This window comes from Camelus dromedarius, chromosome 5 (assembly GCF_036321535.1).
Source record: "Camelus dromedarius isolate mCamDro1 chromosome 5, mCamDro1.pat, whole genome shotgun sequence".
Classification (NCBI taxonomy): domain Eukaryota; kingdom Metazoa; phylum Chordata; class Mammalia; order Artiodactyla; family Camelidae; genus Camelus; species Camelus dromedarius.
In genome coordinates, this window is record NC_087440.1 from 228,752 (window position 1) to 248,983 (window position 20,232).

Genomic DNA, 20,232 nt, shown 5'->3' on the forward strand with positions numbered 1-20,232 from the left:
AGGGAGAAAAGCACTAACGCTGTACTGCTCTGGGATCTACGCAGCTCGCTGGGCCACCAGGGGCCAGGCGCTTAACTTCTCTGAGCTTGTACCTTCGTGTGTAAAATGGGGGCTACAGTGCCTGTCTGCCCGAGTGGTTTTTACTTTCTTCTTCACACTTTCCTGTGTGGCCATATTTGCTACCATGGTTTAGTAAGACCACCCCACACTACACAGAATCAGTCTTCTATGACTGCGAGCAATCGCTGGGCCGCGGTAAAAGCAGCAGACTGGCCAGGCGTGCCCCAGCTTGGCGCCCCACCCTTCTCGGGGCGGGGGGAAACCGCGGGTGCTTGGCGCAGCGGAGTTGGGAAAGTCACTTCCGAGCGTACCCTGACTCCGCGCCACCCTCCTGCGAGCACCGGGACCCCACCCCCGCGGGAGAGGACGGGGGCGGGGCCGAGGCTGGAGGCGGGGCCTGCCCAGGGGCGGGGCGGGGCCGGCCTGGGAAGACGGAAGCCCCCAGCCTAGGGGTGGCGGCAGAACCCGGATTCCGGAGTACCACGTTTTCCGGAGCCGGGCTCCTGGAGACGGCGGGCAGGAAAACCCGGCGCCCGGAAGCTTTTGCTTTCTTTGACGCAAGGGCTCGGGACGCAGCCGCCGTCGGCCGAGCGCCCGGCAAGGAGCGACCCCAGACGGAGCCTTCAGAGTCCCTCGGTCCCCCACCCCCCGCCGCGTCCGGGAGCCTCAGTCCCTCTCGCCGCCCTCCTCGTGGCCATGGAGTGTCCGCACCTCAGCTCCAGCGTCTGCATCGCTCCGGACTCAGCCAAGTTCCCCAACGGCTCCCCGTCGTCCTGGTGCTGCAGCGGTGAGTGCGGCCCCAGGCGGCCCTGCCGCGCACCCGAGGCCCCGGCTCCGCCGGGCCTGCCGTCTAGGGGCCGCGGGCGGCCGGCGCGCGGACGCGGGGAGGGGTGAGGGCGAGCCGGGCTCGGCGGCTGGGGAGGGGTACGCGGCGAGGTGAGCGGAGCGGCGGCGGGCGGAGCGGCGGCGGCGGCTCCTTTGTTTCCCGCGGCCCGACGGTCCTGCCGGCAAAGGAGAGGCCCGCGAGGGGCTGGAGCCCGCGGGGGCCACAGCGCGTGGGGGCGGCGGCGGGCGGGGACCCCGGCCCGCGCGGCTTGCGCCCCCGCGCCGCCTTCCAGTGCCCGGGGGCTGTGCTGGCCCGTGTCGCCGGGTCGGGGGCGGCGGGGGTGGGTGTCCTGCCCGCACAAGGCGGCCGCACGTGTGGCGGGGCTCGAGTTGCGTCTCGTCCTCGACCGCACGAGAAGAGCGCCGCTCTCGGGGCGAAGCTTTGTCTGGGCTGCGGAGCGCGCTGGGGCCCTTCGCTACCTGCCCCGGCCCCGCTTCCTTTCCCTTCCCCGCATGCTCCGGCAACCAGATCCACGCGGGGCGGGCGGGAGCCCCGAGCCCCAGGAGGTGCTCCGAACTCAGGCGGCCGAGGTCGGAGTCTTTCATCAGCTAGGGAGGGTGAAGTTTGAAAACAGGCTTCGGGCGTAAAAGCTCGGAAGGCTGATTGAGCAGCTGCTTTGGAGGGGCGGCTCGAGTCGCCTTTCAAATCTTTGGGGTTGTCTGAAATTGCCTTGGGATTCCCGAGTTCATGTGCTTTAGGACAGTTATTAGGTTTATGTAATGCTTTTGCGTTGCCTAAGCATCTTAACTCCTTCTGCCGGGCCCCTTGGAAGCCCCAGTGCCCTCTTATTGTCTGCTCTAGCGACTTAGGGTCGCACCGGCCACACTGCTTTGATTACTTCCTGGTAGGGCCCTGGTGCCGCCGACAGTCTTTGTTTATTAGCTTTGAGATGATCACTGGTAGCGTGGGTTGCAGTGTAAAATTCGAATTGTGGGGTTTTTTTTTTTAAATCTTAAGTTCATCTGACGAAATAAAGGCAAGAAAACAGCAATGATACGATTTAGCTGTGTGACGTTTCTCCTTGTGGGTTGCAGCAGGGAAGATACTTTAGAGAATGCCTTAACACTTTTGACAGGTTACTTCAATATGATGATTATGTCCTTGGAGAAAAACATAGGTAACGCCACAAAGAAAATTGTACTGTAGGATAAGGAATAGAAATAAGTGCGGTTTCCTTGAGCTCCCAGAGGTTTGAAGCTGTGCTTGCCTTTGTAAAGTCAGATTATCTTTTTCTGCATGAAGTCTATAAAGATTAACCGGTTAATTGGTTTCACAGTGCAATATTGCAGTCCTTTTATGAGGGTGCAGAAATTTACCTACGAATGTTTCTTCCACAGTAAATGTTGAGTATGAAACAACAAATAAGGTGTATCAAACTGCTTTACAAATTAGTTGGTGATGCGTTAATTATAATTGTAGCTATAGCTGTGGTGCTATAACTGTAACTTAATTTTCCCAAAAGAGATTTGAAAAGAAAAATGACCAAAGTAAACACTAGGAAAAGCATACCTCATGAGGAATGATGAAATTACCCTTGATCATCTGCGGTTAAACTACAGGGATACAAAGCAGACAGCACACTTCTGCCTTTTTCTGGGTAAAAATCACTTAAAATTTTAAAATAGCCTCACTGGACACATGCATTTAAAAAAAGGAAAGAGTTTATGTAAGTGGCAGATACCCTGTTGTGAGTCAGTCTTGCCTTTGTCAGTCAGAGTGTCCACTTGTCTGTGGAAAGGAAATGCAGAAAATTGAGTATCTCTTGTGGAAGTTAAGTGAAAATGGAGCATAACCAAGAGGTTTGTGCTGATAAAAAGAACAAACTAGTATGTCTGGCCCTAGGGGACTAGTGGTTTGTGTCTAAGGGGTAAGATGGCATCTTTGCATCTTGCGACAAAGTTTGTGGCATTGCTTTGGGAGGGTGGTTTAGTCATGTGCTTGGATTTATAGAACGAATAAAGCTAGTTTCGCACCTTTATGTGGGTTTTCCCCTTCTGTTCATGTGCTGTGAATTGAACCCATTTCGTGTGGGCCTCCCATTTTAACCTATTGGCATCCATTCATTGATGTAATCTCATGTTTTTGTATTGAGCTTGATCTTGTTCTTGCCTGCCTGTTGTTTCAGTGACTAAATGATTATTAAATCTATGAGTCCTTAACTAATTCATCATCTTGGAATATTATGTATGCTGGTATTTATTCTCCAACACTTGGATTTCTTCCTTTCTCTTTTTCTTTTTCTTTTTTTCCTTTTTGGTAGGGCACCAAAAGGGTAGCCAGTGTGTTGAATAATGTGGTGACCGGGTATTGAGTCTGATTGCCTTCTTATTAGGGAGGGGAAAATCTCTGTTTTGGCACGGGGATCATAAAAGTAATGCCCTTGCCTTGTGTTCTTTGGGAGCTTGCAGTTACACCACAGTGAAACAGCCTTGAGGCAGCCAAGCAGATTGCAAAAGACCAACATCCTAGGCTCTCCGAGGTAGCAGTACATCCTTGGAAAGTAGTTCTGTTTCCTCTGAGTGTCGGCTTGGTTTCATTATGTCATCTGTTAAAGAAAACGTTTACTTCACAGGTTGCTGTTAGGATGAACAAGGTAATTTTTGTGAAAACTTTTGAGAAACTCCTACACACTGTTCAAGTTATAGGTGGTCTTATAGATCAGAACATCTTTATAAAGCGGACTTTGGATCTAAAAATCTAAAGCCCCTTAAATAGGGCCTAGGACAGACTGGTTTTATGCTGAATTATGTTTTACAAGGAGATGTATTACTCAACAAGATTAGGCGGTGTAAGAAGTAATTATGCCTTAGAATTAACTTGAGCTTCTTATCTATGGAAGGCACTGGGTACATTCTGTTGTATTTGCCGTGTAATTGTGTACCACAATGGTTCTCAAGCTTTTTATTTTCAGGGCACCTTTATGCTCTTAAAAATTATTGAGAACCCAAAGAGCCTTTGTTTGTGTGGCTTTTATCTATTGATATTGCTGAACTAGAAATTAAAAGAAAAAATTTAAATATGTATTTATTAAATCATTTACAGTTGACAGTAGTAAGTCCATTGCTTGTTAACAGAAATAATACTTTATATAAAATAACTACTTTCAGAACAAAAATTTGGTGGGAAGAGTGGCAGTATTTTAATTTTTTGCAACTTTTCTTTTGTCTGGCTTACTAGAAGACAGATTTTCATATCTGTCTTTTTGCATTGTCTCTTGAGATGCCATACATCATGTAGCTTCTGGAAAACTCCATTGCATGCTTGTGAGAGAATGAGGGTAAACAATAAAAATAACATCAATACTGTTTATGAAAATAGTTTGACTTCATGTACCCTCTGAAAGGGTTTTGGAAACTCTAAGGGGCTCAGGACCACACTCTGAGAACTCACTAGTAAACAACTGTAGTAACAGTTAAAGACACCTGCTGTTATCAAACTAGCTTTAGAATATTAAAGAATTCCTTAAGGCCTTAAAACTAGCAACATTTATGTGTATGTGGAGACTTAACAGAGTTTGTGAAATATATTAGCTAGAACCAGATCATGGGGTCCAGTAGTCCTTTGCTCTCAAAAAAGTTACAGTCTAATCTAGTTGGGGAGAGACAGGAAGCTGACTGGTTAGAAGATAAATCCATGTTGTGGTTTAAGGTAAATGTTGAAAATAGCAATTTCCTAATAAGGTAAAAGTTGATTTATGTCTAATTTTGCTAAAGGCATTCTTGTTTTAAATGAAAACATTTTAAATAAAAACTAGGACATCCTCTCAAGGTTTTTGTTAAGTGCACATACCAGATGTTATTTTCAGAAGCTGGAGGTTTGGGCATTTATTTTTATGGGTAAAAGAGTTGAACCAGTGGCAAAATACTGAGGGAAAAAAAACACAAATTGTTTAAAAAGATGCCCTAAATACAACTGTTTTAATAACTAAGGAAAGCCAAAGACTTCAAGGGTTTGGGTTGAATAGCCAGTTAAATTGGAGATATTTTAATAGCATAGACATGAGAATTTTCCCCTGATTAATTCTTCAAAGAGTTGAGAATGCCTCTTAAAGTTTCCAGTACAGCTCTCCCTCACATTACCTAAGAAAAGTAAGTGTAGATTAAGTAAACGTTTTGCAGTTTTGGCTGTATGGAGAGTAACTCTTTTTTTTTTTTTTTTTTTTGAAGCTTCATTTAGTAGGATGGAGTTCTGAGTGTTGATTCCTTGTCATTGGTAGTAAACTTGAAGTTTGTGATAAAGGTGAGAAATCACTATCACAGAGTGATGGGTTATTTTATATTGTATTTCTCTCACAACCTACATCTAAAGAACATGCTTGTATGCCCAGTAGACTACATTTTTCTGGATAGGATCAGTCATTTGTTCATCATTAGGTCAAATGCATTTATTGCTTTTTAGTAACCCAGTATGAAATATTTATTAAGTAACTAGCACATAATAAGACACTCAGTGAACATTTACTTAATGAATGAACTTTTCCCCATTTAGATGGTGGTTGGAATGGCCTTAAACTTTATGTTGAAAATAAATGAAAAGTAAGAGAGCTTCTCCCCAGAATGCTTTCACCAGTCCTCACTCCCGGTTTTCAGTCTGTAAACTTCGGATTGTGAGCAAATGACCATCTGTGGTGGTGTTACCACAGTGAATTTGTATTCTTTTGACATTCTGTGTTTATAGATGGGCAGGTGGACATTTTAGTAATAAATGTGGATGGGCCAGTTTAAAAAAAAAGTCAGTGGACAGGTGATCCTTTTTTCACATTGATTTGGAAGATAAGTATTTGAATTTTATATACTTTTCTGGGGAATTTAAACTTTTTTGGTAATGTTTGTAAGCTTAAGTCAAATGTAATTTGTTTTTCTAGTTTTTCTGGCGGTATTCCACCCTCAGCTCCAGCTCCAGAACCTTAAAGGAGCCTCAGCATATTTCCAGGGTCTCTGACTAATTGGTAGAGATGTGAAAGGCCTGGGATTCAGAATGTGCTCCATGTGTGTGTGAAGAGGCTGCAGTCTAGGGATTCAGCCTCACATTTTGTTGTTGTTGTGAAGTTTTGACAAATGGGTCAAAGTTATTTTCTAAATGGTATTCTTAGTAGTGTACGAGGAATATCCTTCATGGCCTAAGAAGAAAGGACGAGGTGGAGGGAAGAATTCAGACTCTTTTGTTTCGGTTTCTCCTTTATTCTCAAAATAATTCATTCTCATCATTAGCCTTAGGCTCTTATAACATCCCACTTTTTCCTCATTGAAATTTATGCAATTTCCTTCTTTGCTGGAACATAATAGATTAATTTTGGATCCTTCAAACCAGATTTAGAAATACTTAGGTTCTTCTAATGTTTGTAGCTCAGTAAGCAGAACAGTGAGTAATTTAGTTTGTAGCTCATTGAGAAACTTAAATTCCTGTTTTAAAATGTAATTGAGTCCCTCTTCTATCAGGGAGTAATTTACAATTATGTTTCCCCCAACCTACTTTGTTTTTGAGTTTTCTCCCTCTTCTTGAGCTGTATTATGTTTTTTTCTTTGAAAAAAATGTTGATCTCCTTTGATTAAGTTTCTTAACCTATGGGTTTTGTGTTCAACCTAGGCATTCAGACAGACTTGGGTAGTAGTTTATCAGTGTCCGAAGCGGAAAAAATGTCTATGGCTTAATGTATTTTAGTATTTTATATTTATTCAAAGCTCCTTTAAACATGAGAGCAAATGCATTCTAGGTGTTTTAATAGAGCTTTTCTGGACAGATGGCTTAGAAGGAAGTACTTAGATTCTCAGCAGGGGCTAGTACTTTTTGGAGAGTGTATTTATGATGAAGCTTACCTTGATTGACAGCTTAGAATGCTGAGAATAACATTAACAACAGTAACAGCTTGTTCATCTTTCCTAGAATTGTTTTGTGCCAAGACCTCTCAAGATGCTTGGTGATTTGTAATAGTCTGTTTTGAGAACGTATGTAAGGGCAGGTATCTTTCAGAATGAAAGGAAATTTATCTAAAAACTGTTCATTGCGATTGTATCCTGAAATCCTTCCGGATTGTTGAATGATCTTTGGCTTAGAAATTTGTAAACACAAATCATCTTTTAACTGCTGTGAGTCTGCAGATGTTAATATATATAGCAATTCCAGATGTTTTCTCATCTCTTAGTTTTACTGAGTAGGAGGAGAACTGAGAACAATATAAAGTAACTTCAAAGCCATTTGCTAGCATTTAATCCTGGCTAATTAACTACCTATCCTTGTAGTTTTTCCTGTTTCATACATTGTGAAACTGAGACAGAGATTAACAGTTGCTTAAGATGCTTGGGGGTATTAGAGAGAGCCCAAAGCTTAAATTCAGATACCATTCAAACCATGTGTTTTAGCGTGCCTTTGTAAAAGCAGGGGCTTAATTTTGTCATCTAGTCACTTAATGTCTGATAAATTTAAAGAATTCTAAGTGTTTGGAAACATACAGGAAATAATTCCTTTGAAGATTTTTGATGTGAAAGTACATTTTAAATTCTACATTTTGAAAATAATTTATTTTAAAATTCTGTATTTGATTAGTGCTTCCTCCCCCTGTTTGATTAAAATGCCAGCAAGTTGGAACAAGATGGGTTAGTACAATTTGGAAGAGAACTGTTTTTGAATGTTTTAATTTCAGTTCAGATCTAATTTTTTTTTTTTGTAGGCTGAAATTCACATTACTTTAGTGCAGATAAACCAACCTTCAGTTAGCTTTTGGGTGTTTTATAAACGTGTCTCTCTTCTTGAAGTTGCCCTGTCCCATTCCTTCATTTTTTTTCTTCTAGAGGAAATTCTTGGAGGTGGTTTGTTATGGGGTGGGGGTGGGGGAGAGAATTCTTAAGATAGGCAATTTTGCTTTTGCCTCTTGGTAGCTCAGAGGTTATTTGAATCTTTGCTTTTAGGCAGTATACTTTGTTGATTCCATTTAGTTATATTCTAAGATTTTCCAATTGCATTTCTTATAAAAGTTAATTATAGTCTTTAGACTGCAGTGCTTAAAACAGACTTCCCTCCCTTTTTTCTCCCCCTCCTTCTTAAAGACATACTGAAAAGTAGGTATATGTGTGCTATTTACAGATGTATAAAATGCAGATGAGTTTAGGAAAGCAATTTCACTTTGAAAACTATTGAAATTAAACTTGGACATTGAAAAATGAAGTTCATAGTTGTCTTAGTGTTTGTGTTAAATACTTCACCATTAATCAGTGCTAGCTAATTATATTTTATAAGACTTTTGAGGAGGGAATTGAGAATTTATTTTGAATATGAACCAACTTGTGTCTTTGAAAAGATATAACCAACTGGATTTTATCTGGAGACTTGGTACTCTGCTTTAGGTTTGAGTAGCTCTATCCATTTTGAGTTGATGTTCTTTCCTGATACTTGTTTCTTTGTTCTTGTTGGGTTTAAGGCAGTCTTGTAGAAATCTGCTTGCCTATTTATCCTTGACCCGCCTTGAAGACCTTTATGGACTGTTCTTGTACTATCTCATCACCAGGACGAGCAGGCTGGTGATTAGCTGTCATGTCCCTGCAGGTTTAATGTAACTGACTGTGATATTACACTTGTTGTTTTAGCTTCTTTAAATCTTTGTCCTTACTGAACATGTTCAGATATTCTTTTTTAAATAATAGATTATTGTTCATTCCTTTGTTTTGAACATTTGTTGCACAGTATTGGGATGGTAAGATTTTTGGTCAAAGTTTGTGAAGATCATGCTGAAATTTCTAGGGAGCAATTTTTTTTCTTTTTGCCACAGATTGTTTCCCTGGGATAATTGATAGATAATATGTTGGAGAAATATTCTAATATAATATTTTTAAAAAGCAACTTAACTTAGATCATCTGGGGCTGACACTTAAATTGTTGATTGATATTTTTTATTTTAGTGTCACACAGTAAAATTGAGATTAACTCTATTTTCCATCTGAATTACTTTGAATGTTAATTGTGAGATGGATGCAAATGTGGATTGGGGAAATTGTTAAATGTGGATGGAAATGTTGATTGGAGAAACTGTTCTCTACAGCTAAAGACTCAAGCTTCACCTTAGGTGTATGAAGCAGCTGCCAGAGCTCTAATTCATGCTGTGAGAATTTAATTCCAATTTAATTTAACTGCATCAGTTTCATTTCAGTTATTTCAAGTATTTTGTTTGTGTATAGTTTTTTAAGAGCCTCATTTAAGAATTTTTTTCAGGCTTTTGTGTATTTTTTATTTGAATAATTAATAGATATTTTTGGGGAAGTGTGGATCAGATTTTTAAATTGTACCTATTGGTTGTAAAAAAAATTCCAACTCTTGGTTTTTGTTAAATAATTAGAACAGTTATTGGAGTTTACAGGTGCATATTTTCTGTTATATTGGGTTTCTAGCCCTTTAAGCAGAGTATAAACATGTGCCTAGTTTATGTTTTTTCTTTCCGTATCTTCATAAATAGACCCATTGATTTTAAAAGAATAGCTTCCCAGCACACCTGTAAGTACAACTGTGGTGATTCCCCGCCCCCTCCACCGCCACTTTGTGCTTTAGTGCAACCTTTATTATATAACCACAAAAAACTGGGAAGAGAACTGTGCACTGCAGAAACTAGACCTGCGCTCTAAGTGAAGTCTCTGATAATAAGAGCTCCCTAACCCTCTTAATTGTTTTACTTATTTATGGAAGTGAGTGCTTCCTCTAAAATATATATATGCATCTTTTCTTATATTGCATACACTTGCTTTTGTTTTGAAATAATAGTTGTATGGTGTTTACATTTATAGCTTGATTCATTTCTTTTGAAAATCCCCCTGTTGTTTAACCATGGATTCGCTTACTCAGGTTGTTGGCAAGAGCGTGGAATTGCATCAGATCTTGCTATATTAAATAGATGGGAATATTAGATGCCAGAATTTTTCTTAAGTGATTCATGGCTCTTGTGTTCATTCTCTGTATCATCAGCTTCCTAGGGAGAGTTCTTTTTGAAACAATATAAACTCCTGGTAATTTTTATGCAGTTAATTTGTATCTGGTCGTTTAAAGGCCAGAGTGGCCCATTTGACTCTGACTTAGTCGTCTGCTTTGACTTCAGTGGTTTTAATCCTTGTCCCCACTACCCTTTCCTCTCATTTGGAGTTCGGGGCACAGTTCCAGCATTTAGCCAAAGACTGCAGAACAGATAAAGCATGCTAGCTTCATTAGGTGGTTTTCACCAAAGTGGATGTGAACAGGTCTGAGTTTGTGATAGAACGAGTGATTACAAGTGTGTCTAGTGCTTTACAGTTTTTGAGACCATGAAGTTTCACATACCTTCTTTCTATATTTTATTTTCATTTGATGTTGAAAACTGATCTCAGAAATCCATTTCAAAATAGAATAGAATGTTTGAGCCAGTGAGGGGACCAGTCTTATGGGTCAGAATTTGCCTCTGTGTAGGAAATCAGCAGGACCAGATGCCCTGTCTTTTCTGGCTCTGTAGGTATCTGGATTTGTTAACATATAGATGACAAATTTTGACCAGCTTTGAAATTACATTCTTTAGCAGAGGAAACATATCATTAGCTCTGCAAATTAGCCTTGTAGTGTTCAGGGAATTCAGTAGGTGCCTGGCCCCAGATGATAAACTGCTATTGTAATTTTTATTTCATGTAATAGAGTTTAGGCATTTTTTTTTAAGATGAAAAAAATGGTTTGGGCAACTTCATGAATTGATATGGCTGTTACATCAATCTACTTTTTAAAGATTAATTCATGTTTTCAAAAAGTTACACACACACACACACACACACACACACACAGTTAAGTCATAGTATCAAATGGTTTAAAATAGAAGAGCAGTCTCCTCCGCCACCGCCAGTCCTCCTGTCCACAGACAACTGCTTTCAGCTCGATTTAGTTTTCTCTCTCATATTTACCTACATGCATCTAAGTAATATACTGTTATTTCTTAATTTATCCATTTTAGGTATCATCTCTTGACATCTTGCTATGGTAAATGAGGACATTAGTGTTTGCGTTACCCTCCCCTCTGCCCCTCTCTCCATTTCTCAGTATAGTTAGATTACAATTTTTGATTAATATGGTGACTGCTTCTTTTCTTGCCTGGCATTTTATTTTTCCTTGAGTTAATAACTGCCTTTTTAAAAAATTGCTTACTTTGACTTCTACACATTTTCTCCCGAATGTAACCTATAAATCTGTCAAATGTCTATGAGTATTATTTTCCTAGCACTTTAAACACGTAATCTCTTAGCTTTTTTTTTTTTTTTTTTCCTGAAGACCTCCTTTCCGGAGCGCTCTGGCTCCCATCTGAGCTGAGTCTTCTCTGGGCCGGTTGGGCAGTTTTTATCCTGTGATTCCCTTGCTGTTCTCTTGTATTGGATCTCCCATTTCCTAGATCCCAGGTCTTTCTTTTCCTTGGTTTATTAGACCATTTTTGCTGGATTACATCATTTAGCTCCCTTCTCGGGGGAGGCAAGCTTTTGACCCCATGCAAGTCTGACACTTTGATTTTACCTTTAATACTTGATTGCTGGACTGACTGTAGACTATTAGTTTGAAAAGATTTTCTTTTAGAATTTTGAGAGCAATGTTCCTTTGTTTTTAGGCTTCCAGTGCCTCTGTTGAGAAGCCTGATGCCCTCCTGATTACTGTTCCTTCATGTGGGTCCTTTTACTTTTTTTTCCTGGAAACTTTCAGGCTCTTCCCTCCAGCCTTGGTGGTCTGGAACTTCAGAACGATGTGTCTTCGCCTGGTTAGTTTTCCTTTTGTTGCCATGGGTGCTCAGGGGACTTTTCAGTCTGCACATTGGAGAGTACACTCATCCTCCCATACTGAAATCTCCTCGTTGCTGCATTCTCTTTGTACAGCTCCTGTTAATTGAATGTTGAGCGCCCTGGGTGGAACCTGTAATTTTCTTATCTTTTTATTTCTTTGCCTTTTGGTTCGAGTTCCTGAGCTTCTTCCTTTTTTTTTTTTTTCCCTTCCACTCTTTCTATTGAATTTTGATGATAATATTCTTAATTTAAGGGCTTTTTCTCATTTTTCTGACCATTGCTGTTTCATCCATTCTGTTCCTGTTCCTTTGCTATATCTTTTCTTATTACTTCTGGGTTTTAGAGTTTGTTTTGAAGCTTTTCTGTGCTCCCTGCATTGTTCCTGTTTCCTCTGGGTTCCTCTGTTTCTTTTCAAAATGATTCTCCCAGACAAGATGTTTTCTTCGAGGGTCTTGTTTTATCTTTGTCTATCTTTTCATAGAAGAGTGAGGCACTGAAAAGCTATGTAAGTTTGTCTGTAACATTCGTCTGTAAGGGTGAGGCTTGTCTGCAGTGGGCTTCACTGTGAGGTCGGGGAGCAGGCTACCTTCTTCAATGGAGAAAGACATCTTTGTGGAGTTTTTTTGTTTTTTTGCAGCATTTAGTTTTTCAGTTTTCCATCTGGCGGCTGTACACTTGGCCACTGATGTTCTGACATCAGGACGTAGGAAGTTCTGTGAATCAGTCGTTCATCACAGCCCTTGGACCCCCTTGTGTTCAGTCCCATCCGTACCTTTGCTGTCTGCTGTGCTCAGTGTCCCTGAACCCAGAGACCCCTCCTGTCTACACTTTCCTCTGCCAGCACTTAGGTTGTAGCTTCCTTCACGCTGCTTAGGTTGTTACTGCTCCTCTAACTTCTTCCTGACTCTCAAAAATGTGTTGAAATCTTTTATCTGCTTTGCTGGCCTCACATGTTCTCTTTATCTTTGGGAGTTAATATCAACTTAATTTCTTTATTGTCCGGTTTAGTGGGAAATTAGGATGGAGAAGAGAGGGAAGCAAGAAGTTGGTCTGCCATACTTAATTTGGTGTCTATTTTTAAATGAAATATTTTTAATCTGGTTTTTAGGGCAAAGTGCTGAGAAATGGATCTGATTAGTTACCCTCCAGAGAGTTAAATCACTCAAACTGAAATTTTGCAGTACTGTATTTGAGTCAAAGTTCAAACTCAGATTTACCTTCCCCAATGAACAGAGCAAAGTATTGTTGCTATTACCAGAGTCAGCAGAGAGAGTAGGTAAGCCCAAGGGTTTGACTCTGCTTGGGAAGCCAGATCACAAGCCAGACGTTGGGTATGTAAAAGAAACATAGTTGTAAAGCCACTTGGACTACTGCAGTCAATATGTTGTACTATTTTTACTAGATTAGTTCATCATCCATCAATAAAGGGAAGTTAATGTCAGGTTTATAGTACTCTTTGGCTCTGCACGATAGTAATTTAACCTTTTCCCTTGTGTTTCATAATGAAAAAAAAAACATGTTCTTAATTGGAAGTAAAGAATAAAATTTCTTTAATCTCAAAAAACCTTTTTATTTTGATACAGTTTCATACTTAAAGAAACATTAAGAATAGTACAGAGAACTCCCATCCAGTTGTCAACATTTTCCCACACTTGTGTTACGTGTGCATCTTCTTTTTATCCACCCTCTTCCTGCCCCCCCAGCCCCTGCCCACCTCCCCACTGCCTAGTAATTTGCAGACCTAATGCACCTTCATCCATAAATAGTTTAGGTACCCCGCCCCCCGCCAAGAACAAAGACTTTCTTTTCAGTAAGTACAGGATATTGGTCAAAACAAGGACATTTAATAACTAGTACAATAGTATTATCTAATGCACATTCCATACTCAGAGTTCTCCAGTTGTTCCAGTAATGTCCTTTATAGCTATTTCCCCTTTTTTGTCCCCCCCCCCACCTCCCACAGATCTAATCCAAGATCATGCTTTTCATTTAGTTGAGATCAATCTTTAGTCTCCTTTAATCTGGAATAGTTCCTTATCCTTTCTTTGTCTTTCACATCTTATTTTTGAAGAATACAGGCCAATTATTTCATAGAATGTACTTCAATTCGAGTTTTCCTGATGTTTCCTTATGATTAGGTTGAAGTTATGCATCGTTTTGGTGGGAGTACTGCAGAAGTAATGTGTCTTCTCAGGGCATCGTGTCAAGAGGCATGTGAGGTTGTTTGTCTCATTCCGGTGATGTTAACTTCTATTATTTTATTAAGGTAGTATTTGCAAGGTTATTCCACTGTAAATTTACTCTTTTCCCCTTTATTATTAATAAGTAACTTGTAGGAGATGCTTTGTAATTTTATGGATGTCTTGTTCCTCGTCAGACTTGCACCCAGTAATTTAGCATCCATTGATGATTCTTAACTGAATTAGTTATTACTAGGATGATTGCAAGATGTAGATTTTCTATCTCTTATTTCTCCTAAATATATATAGGGAAGAGCTTTCCTTTCTCTCCCATTTATTTATTCATTTATTTTATTAACACGGACTCATAGATTTTTATTTTATTCTGTGATACTCTGTTACTTATTTTGAGGCTCAAATTGTTTTAGATTTGCCTAGTGGGAGCCCCTTTAAGCCATAATTTTGAGATGCCCCCATTGTTCTTGGAGGCCGTTCTTCCTGGCACAGCCAGACGCCCCAGGCGTGGCCTGCCCTAGTCCTGAAATCAGTCATTTCTCCAAGTAGCCCTCCTTCCTTCTAGTGGGGAGTAAGATTTATAAAGTAAGATTTCTCAGCAAATAGGAGCTAAGAAACATAAATAAACAGACATGTCTGTATCTCTTTGTGTGTGTGTGTGTGAGACCATGAGTTCATACTGATACCTGAACTCCAGTTCAGCCCTACAGGTCTAGTCTTGCTCTTTCTGTCCCCATCAGTGAGAATCTGGTTCCCATTATCCTCAGCGTTCGTACTTGTTCGCTCAGTTCCATAAGCAGAGAAATCAGGTCCGAGCTGCTAACCCATACCTTATAACTAGAGATCAATATTTGTTTATAGTTCTTTTTGTCTGTATACTGACAGTGTATAAAGTATTACGTTCAAAAGTTATTTGGGTTAGTTTCCTTCCCTCTTTTAATACACTTATTTACTTGACATGCAGTTAGCTTCATTTGTTTGTGTTTGATTTCCATTTTAGATTTTTCTCCCACCTCATCCTTGCTGATTTTACTTTTTTATGTGTATAAAACATGAGTATGGTCTTCAGAGTTAAAACGATAGAGTTAAAACTATAAACTATTATACCAAAAAGTGTCACCACCTGATCCTTCCTCTCATTGCTACCCATCCCTGTAGACAATCAATTACTTTGATCTACCCTTCCTGTGTTTCTTTTTATTAAAAAAAAAAGTACATGAGTATTTTCTTATTTTTTCTCACAAAAGGTAGCAAACTAAGTAAATTCTTTTGAAATTTTCTTCTTTCATTTAATAGTATATTCTGTTTATCACTCCATGTTTGTAGTAATTTTCCTTATTATTTTTAACAGCTTCATAGTACTCCATTTGTGATGTCACAGTGAATTCAAACATTCTCCTATGTTTGGGCATTTAGGTTGTTCCCAGGATTTTACAGTTGCAGACAATGCTGCAGCTAATAGCCTCACACAGACATATATTTGTATTATTAGGTATCATCAGGGAAGAAGAAAAGTTTAACTTTTTAATTGAGCAGTAATAAGTTAGTGGTTTTATAATAATACTTCAAACTATTTGTCTGCCAGCTCCTATCTTCCCACCTACTGTGATCTTACAAATGTATTTAAGGCTGTGGACGTGGAATAATTTATTGTACTTAGATTTCTAACTGGGAAACCTTGAAATTCGAGAGCTGGAAGTGGCCTCGGAAGCGTTGTTAGTCTAGGTCCCGGTTCATTTTAAGCAACTGGCTGTTCCTTTCACATGCTGATCAGTGCTTTTTACCACCGAGTACTCAGACCCAGCTGTTTCTAGTGCTTTTCTCTTTTAATTTAATTCGTGTTGGGTTCCTTCCTGTCCTGCTGTTAACTGGCTGCTCCCTGGGGTTATAGAATGGCAGTTGGATAAGACAGTTACACATAGGGTAGAAACAAGGGTTTGGGCGTCCATTTTCTCTGGTAGGTCTGAGCACATTAGTGAGTAGCATAAACGCAGGGGCGCATCTTGGATTCCTAGATAATGCTGCTGGCTCTCCAGCAAAAGACTCCCAGTCTTTTGTCCCAGCAGATGGGCATTGAGGTGGTGGTGGGGGACCTCCTCCTGCGTTGCCGGATAACCAGGCCAACACAGCTTCCCTTCAGAAGGGCCATGAAAGGATTATGTATATGTTGAGATAATGATCCCCTCAACCTAGGGTTGCCTGGAGCCTCCAAGCAGGTCACTTCTGGCCCCGAGATGACACCGCAATTTATGCACATGCTCTATTCAGATGTTACCATTTTTCATGCATGTCCTGACATGGAAAAGGTTAGGAAAGTAGGCTAGAGCAATCTCAAATTAACCTCTAAGAGCCAAGGACAGTGCCTCTTAGAGAAGAATTGACTTATTTAGAGTAGAAGGTTAAACCTAAATCTGTAAAAATAAGCTGATCACCATATCTTAAATCTGGTGTGATTTGAGATCATTTCTGTTTACTTCTTTGCTAAAACAAAAGTTACAAATTGAAAGAAAAATTTTTTTTAATGACTTGGCCTGAAACCCTGCTATATGGATGTTGGAACACCCAAGGTATATTTTGATTTTTTAGATTGGTGCGCCATGATTTAATCTCTGTTCTGAATACCTCTCAGGTGTATTTCAGTATGGTTTTGACACCTAAGTTGCTTCTCTACTTACATGTTTTATCTGAGTAGTATCTCATTAAGTTGTCTAAACCTCCTTGTGCATCTCTCAAAATGTGCTTCTGAAGTATTTATTTTACTTAAAATATATAAAATTTAATGATTCTGACATTAAGGTAATTATTATAGTTGTTACCAATTTTGAAATAAGCTTATTAAAATAGACTATTTTATCTCATTCATTTGATGTTTTAAATATAATTTAATTTAAGGTCAGATAAAAGAGGAGTTTCTGAGGGATTTTTGCTGACTTTGGCGTAGATATTTGGAATGTTTCTCTGAAAAGGAATTGTCAGCTGCAGGTCCTTTTAATGAGTGGAAACTCAGGGGAAAAGTTCTGAGAATTAGTAGTCATGGTATATGTGGACATATGTTAACTGCTTTGTATAGAATCGCAGTCACCAGAGTTAACCCCTGGCAGCCGTTTTGCTCTCTTTAGCGTATGTTTAAGGGAAGGGAACTGAGCGTCACTGGGTGCTTTCTGTTCGCTAGGCCTCTTGTCGTGTACTTGATACCGCTTGTCTCATGAGTCCCCTTACCGAAGCCGTGCGAGGCAGAGGTGGTGTCTGTCCTGTTGACAGATGAGGAAGCAGGCTCTGGAACCACCTCCTTAAGGCCGTAGAGTAAGAGACTGGCGCAGCCAGCAGGTGAGCCTCAGACTGTTGGTTCTGGAGCCCGTGCTTGCTTCATTATGCCACATGATCTCTGACGTGTTCCTTTTGAGTCCACAGAGTAACAGTTACATCCCTAGTAGGGTAACCAAGTCAGTTTGGTACATTTTTATATTAAAGAAGGAAGGAGTTGTTTTGGCAGGGTTAGAGGCCAAGGGCAGGGATCAAGGCCAAGGGCAGGGATCAAGGCCTCGGTGTACTTCAACCAAAATGGCGTGGAGCATAGTTCTGGTCACCGTGCCCATCTCCTGCTTCCTCCTTTGGGGCTAGCTATGCACCATTTTTCTGAGAACCTTAAAAGTGTAAGTACTTCCTCAGAAATCCTGGGAGTCTGGTCAGGGTGTGGGCTCTGAGCCAGCTACAGAGGCCTGGGATCAGACATTGCTGATAGGGTGTGATGGGGGTCAAGCCACGCTGGCTGAGGACCACGTCAGGGCTCGTAGTAAAGAGAGAACTGGAAACAGAGATGGAGTAGGGTGTTCTCAACTCAGAATTATCTACAGTCAGTTTTTCAAATCTAACCTTCAATAAATGTGAGGCTTCCCGGAGTGCTTCTTAAAAAGCATAAACCAGAGAGGCAAAAGGAATGAAGGACAAGGCTCTGGAGCTTTAAATGAAGAGAAAAGGAATTCCTGCAAGTGCCAATGACACTTTTAAAAGAATCTTTATCAAGAATTTGGGAATAATGTCTTTGAGATTTTTGAAGGTTGTTTTTACAATGTAGGGCAACATTAGGAGTGTGGTTTTGCTCAAGAAAGAATTGGGTTGTCATATGGTATTAAAATCTGGGTTTAAAATATTGATGGGATAAAGAAAGAACCGTTTCAAAGGATGGTGGCAGCTTAGTGATGATGCGCTGCCATGCTTTACTCTCGTTACCTCTGTTGCAGAGAGGATAGTCTAGTCTTCAGTTTTGATTCCTGTGGGGTAGAACCTCTTGAAGGCTCTCATCCTCACTTCTACTAAACAGCAGCGTCAGTCATTCCAGCGAGTTGTTCGGCAGAGGTGAACGGCGGAAGCTCTATCGCTGATGCTCCTCCTTCTCCAGGTGTCCTGTTATCTCTTGCTGCGTAACAAACTGTCCTACATCTTAGTGACTTATAGCAACCATTTTATTTTGCTTATGATCTTAGGATGGGTCAGGAGTTCAGGAGGAACTTGGCTGGTGTGGTATCGGCCAGAGAACCTGAGGCTGGAGCATCCACTTCCAGGATGGCTTCTCAAGTCACATGTCTTGTGCCCCTGTGTCCTGGTCTCCATTTCTGCCCCTCTCCCTTTCCCACCTACCCCTCCCCTCCCCAGCCTCTGTGGTATCATATTCTGCAAGGTCTCTCTGTGTCATTTGGTTTCTCATAGGATGTTGGTCTCAGGGTGATTAGGCGTCTCATGTGGTGGCTGGCTTTCCCAAGAGCAAGCATTGCAAGCAGTAGAAAGAGGAAGCCGTCATTTTCTGAAAACCTAGACCTGCAAACTGACACGCAGTCCCTTCAGCCATACTCAGGTGGTCACGGCACTGGCAGAGCCTGTCCAGATTGCATGGAAGAGGACGCAGATGAGCCTCTGATGGGAGGCGTGTCAAGGACTTTGAGGTCATCTTTAATCTATAGTAGGGCCTTTAAACAGAGACGAGAGAGTGGCTATGAGAAATCCTGGACTGTGACTTTACCAGAAAACAATTTACTCATCTAATGATTCAGGAGAGATTAACATTGCTCACCTTGAATAAGAATGGGACCGAGGCAAGAGAAAACTGCCAGAGGAGGAAGGTGGAGAAGATTGCCTTTCCTACAAGATAAGCTTTATTTCACCACTGCCTTCCTGCCCTGGCCCTGGACGCTGGGCTCTGTGATCTCTGTGAGTCCCAGCTGGCTGCTTCTGACCGCTGTGGGTGTGGGGCTCATGCTCAGTCTCCCAGCCCTGCCTTGGCTCCCTTCCTGGGCCCTGGGCACCTCCTGTTGCTCTGTATGGGAGCTCTCCTGTTCCCTGATCCAGGGAACCCAGCACCCACTCCCAGAACGAGCAGCCTTGGGTTCGGGTGATTGAGCGACAGGCAGTGGTTCTGGCTGCCCTCAGGCTGCTGTGGCACCTCTGGCATTGCTCAGTGTAGCTGGCTTCCCTGGACTACGTTATGGCCGAGTCTCTGTTCTCTCTATGTGTTATCACTCTTCCCCACTGTGATTTCAGAAGATTCAAGTTGAAGACAGCAGAGACTTCAGGACTTTCAGCATAGAATAGGCTTGTGAACATACAATTCAAAGAGCATCCATGGTATAAAGGTTATATACCTTTTTCCAAACATTTAAAAATATGTCAGTTGGAGGGTAAGCTGGGTTACTCCTGGAATATGTTTCTACTTACATATGTACTGGAATATTTATAGAATTTTTATACTAATTCTGCCCTGTCCTCCAGTTTCAAGAGGAATAACCGTTTTACTACTGATGCTTTTATGGAGAGAGAGAGAGAGAAAGAGAAAGAATTTTGAATAACTGCTGCAAACATTTTTTCATTGATCATGTTTTTACAAACCTGTAGAGCTGTAATCTTGGATTTTGGTGGATCTTACCACATATTTAATAATTTAGAATAAGTTTATTTCATTAGGACAACATTTTAATACCAGTATCTTTAAATTTAAGACATTTAAAACAACTTTTTACTATAGAAGAAGTAATGCTTTTTGAAAAAATTCAAACAGTATAGTTGAAAGTAGGTCCGTGTGGCTCTAATCCCCCGTCCCATTCTTTTTTATGTGACTGTTAGCAGTTACTATACACCCTCCTAGACTTTAAACATTTTATATACAGGTATATAATATATACACAGAAGCACATAGTGTGGAATCTTTTTAAAGCAAAATGACAACTTTCTGGACTTACTGCTTTGCTGCAGTCTATACCTTCAGACACCAAGTTTGAGTCCCAGTTCCGTCACTTACTAATTTATTAGCAAGGCATATAACCCCTGTGCCTCAGCTTCC

General features: G+C 40.9%; 1 protein-coding gene across 3 annotated transcripts in view; it reads left to right on the forward strand.

Annotated features, from left to right (window-relative positions):
• The first annotated feature begins 712 nt into the window (after positions 1–712).
• Positions 713–20,232, forward strand: part of USP3 (ubiquitin specific peptidase 3) — an 82,275-nt gene continuing 62,755 nt past the window's right edge. For 2 of the 3 annotated variants that reach the window (XR_010380803.1, XM_064485444.1), the window contains exon 1: positions 713–847. Coding sequence is in view for 1 of the 3 variants with exons in the window: in XM_064485444.1 (XP_064341514.1) it covers positions 757–847 (91 nt within the window). In the remaining 2 variants the exon portion in view is untranslated. The remainder of the gene's footprint in view (positions 848–20,232) is intronic. The other variant, XM_064485445.1, reaches the window with a different exon arrangement.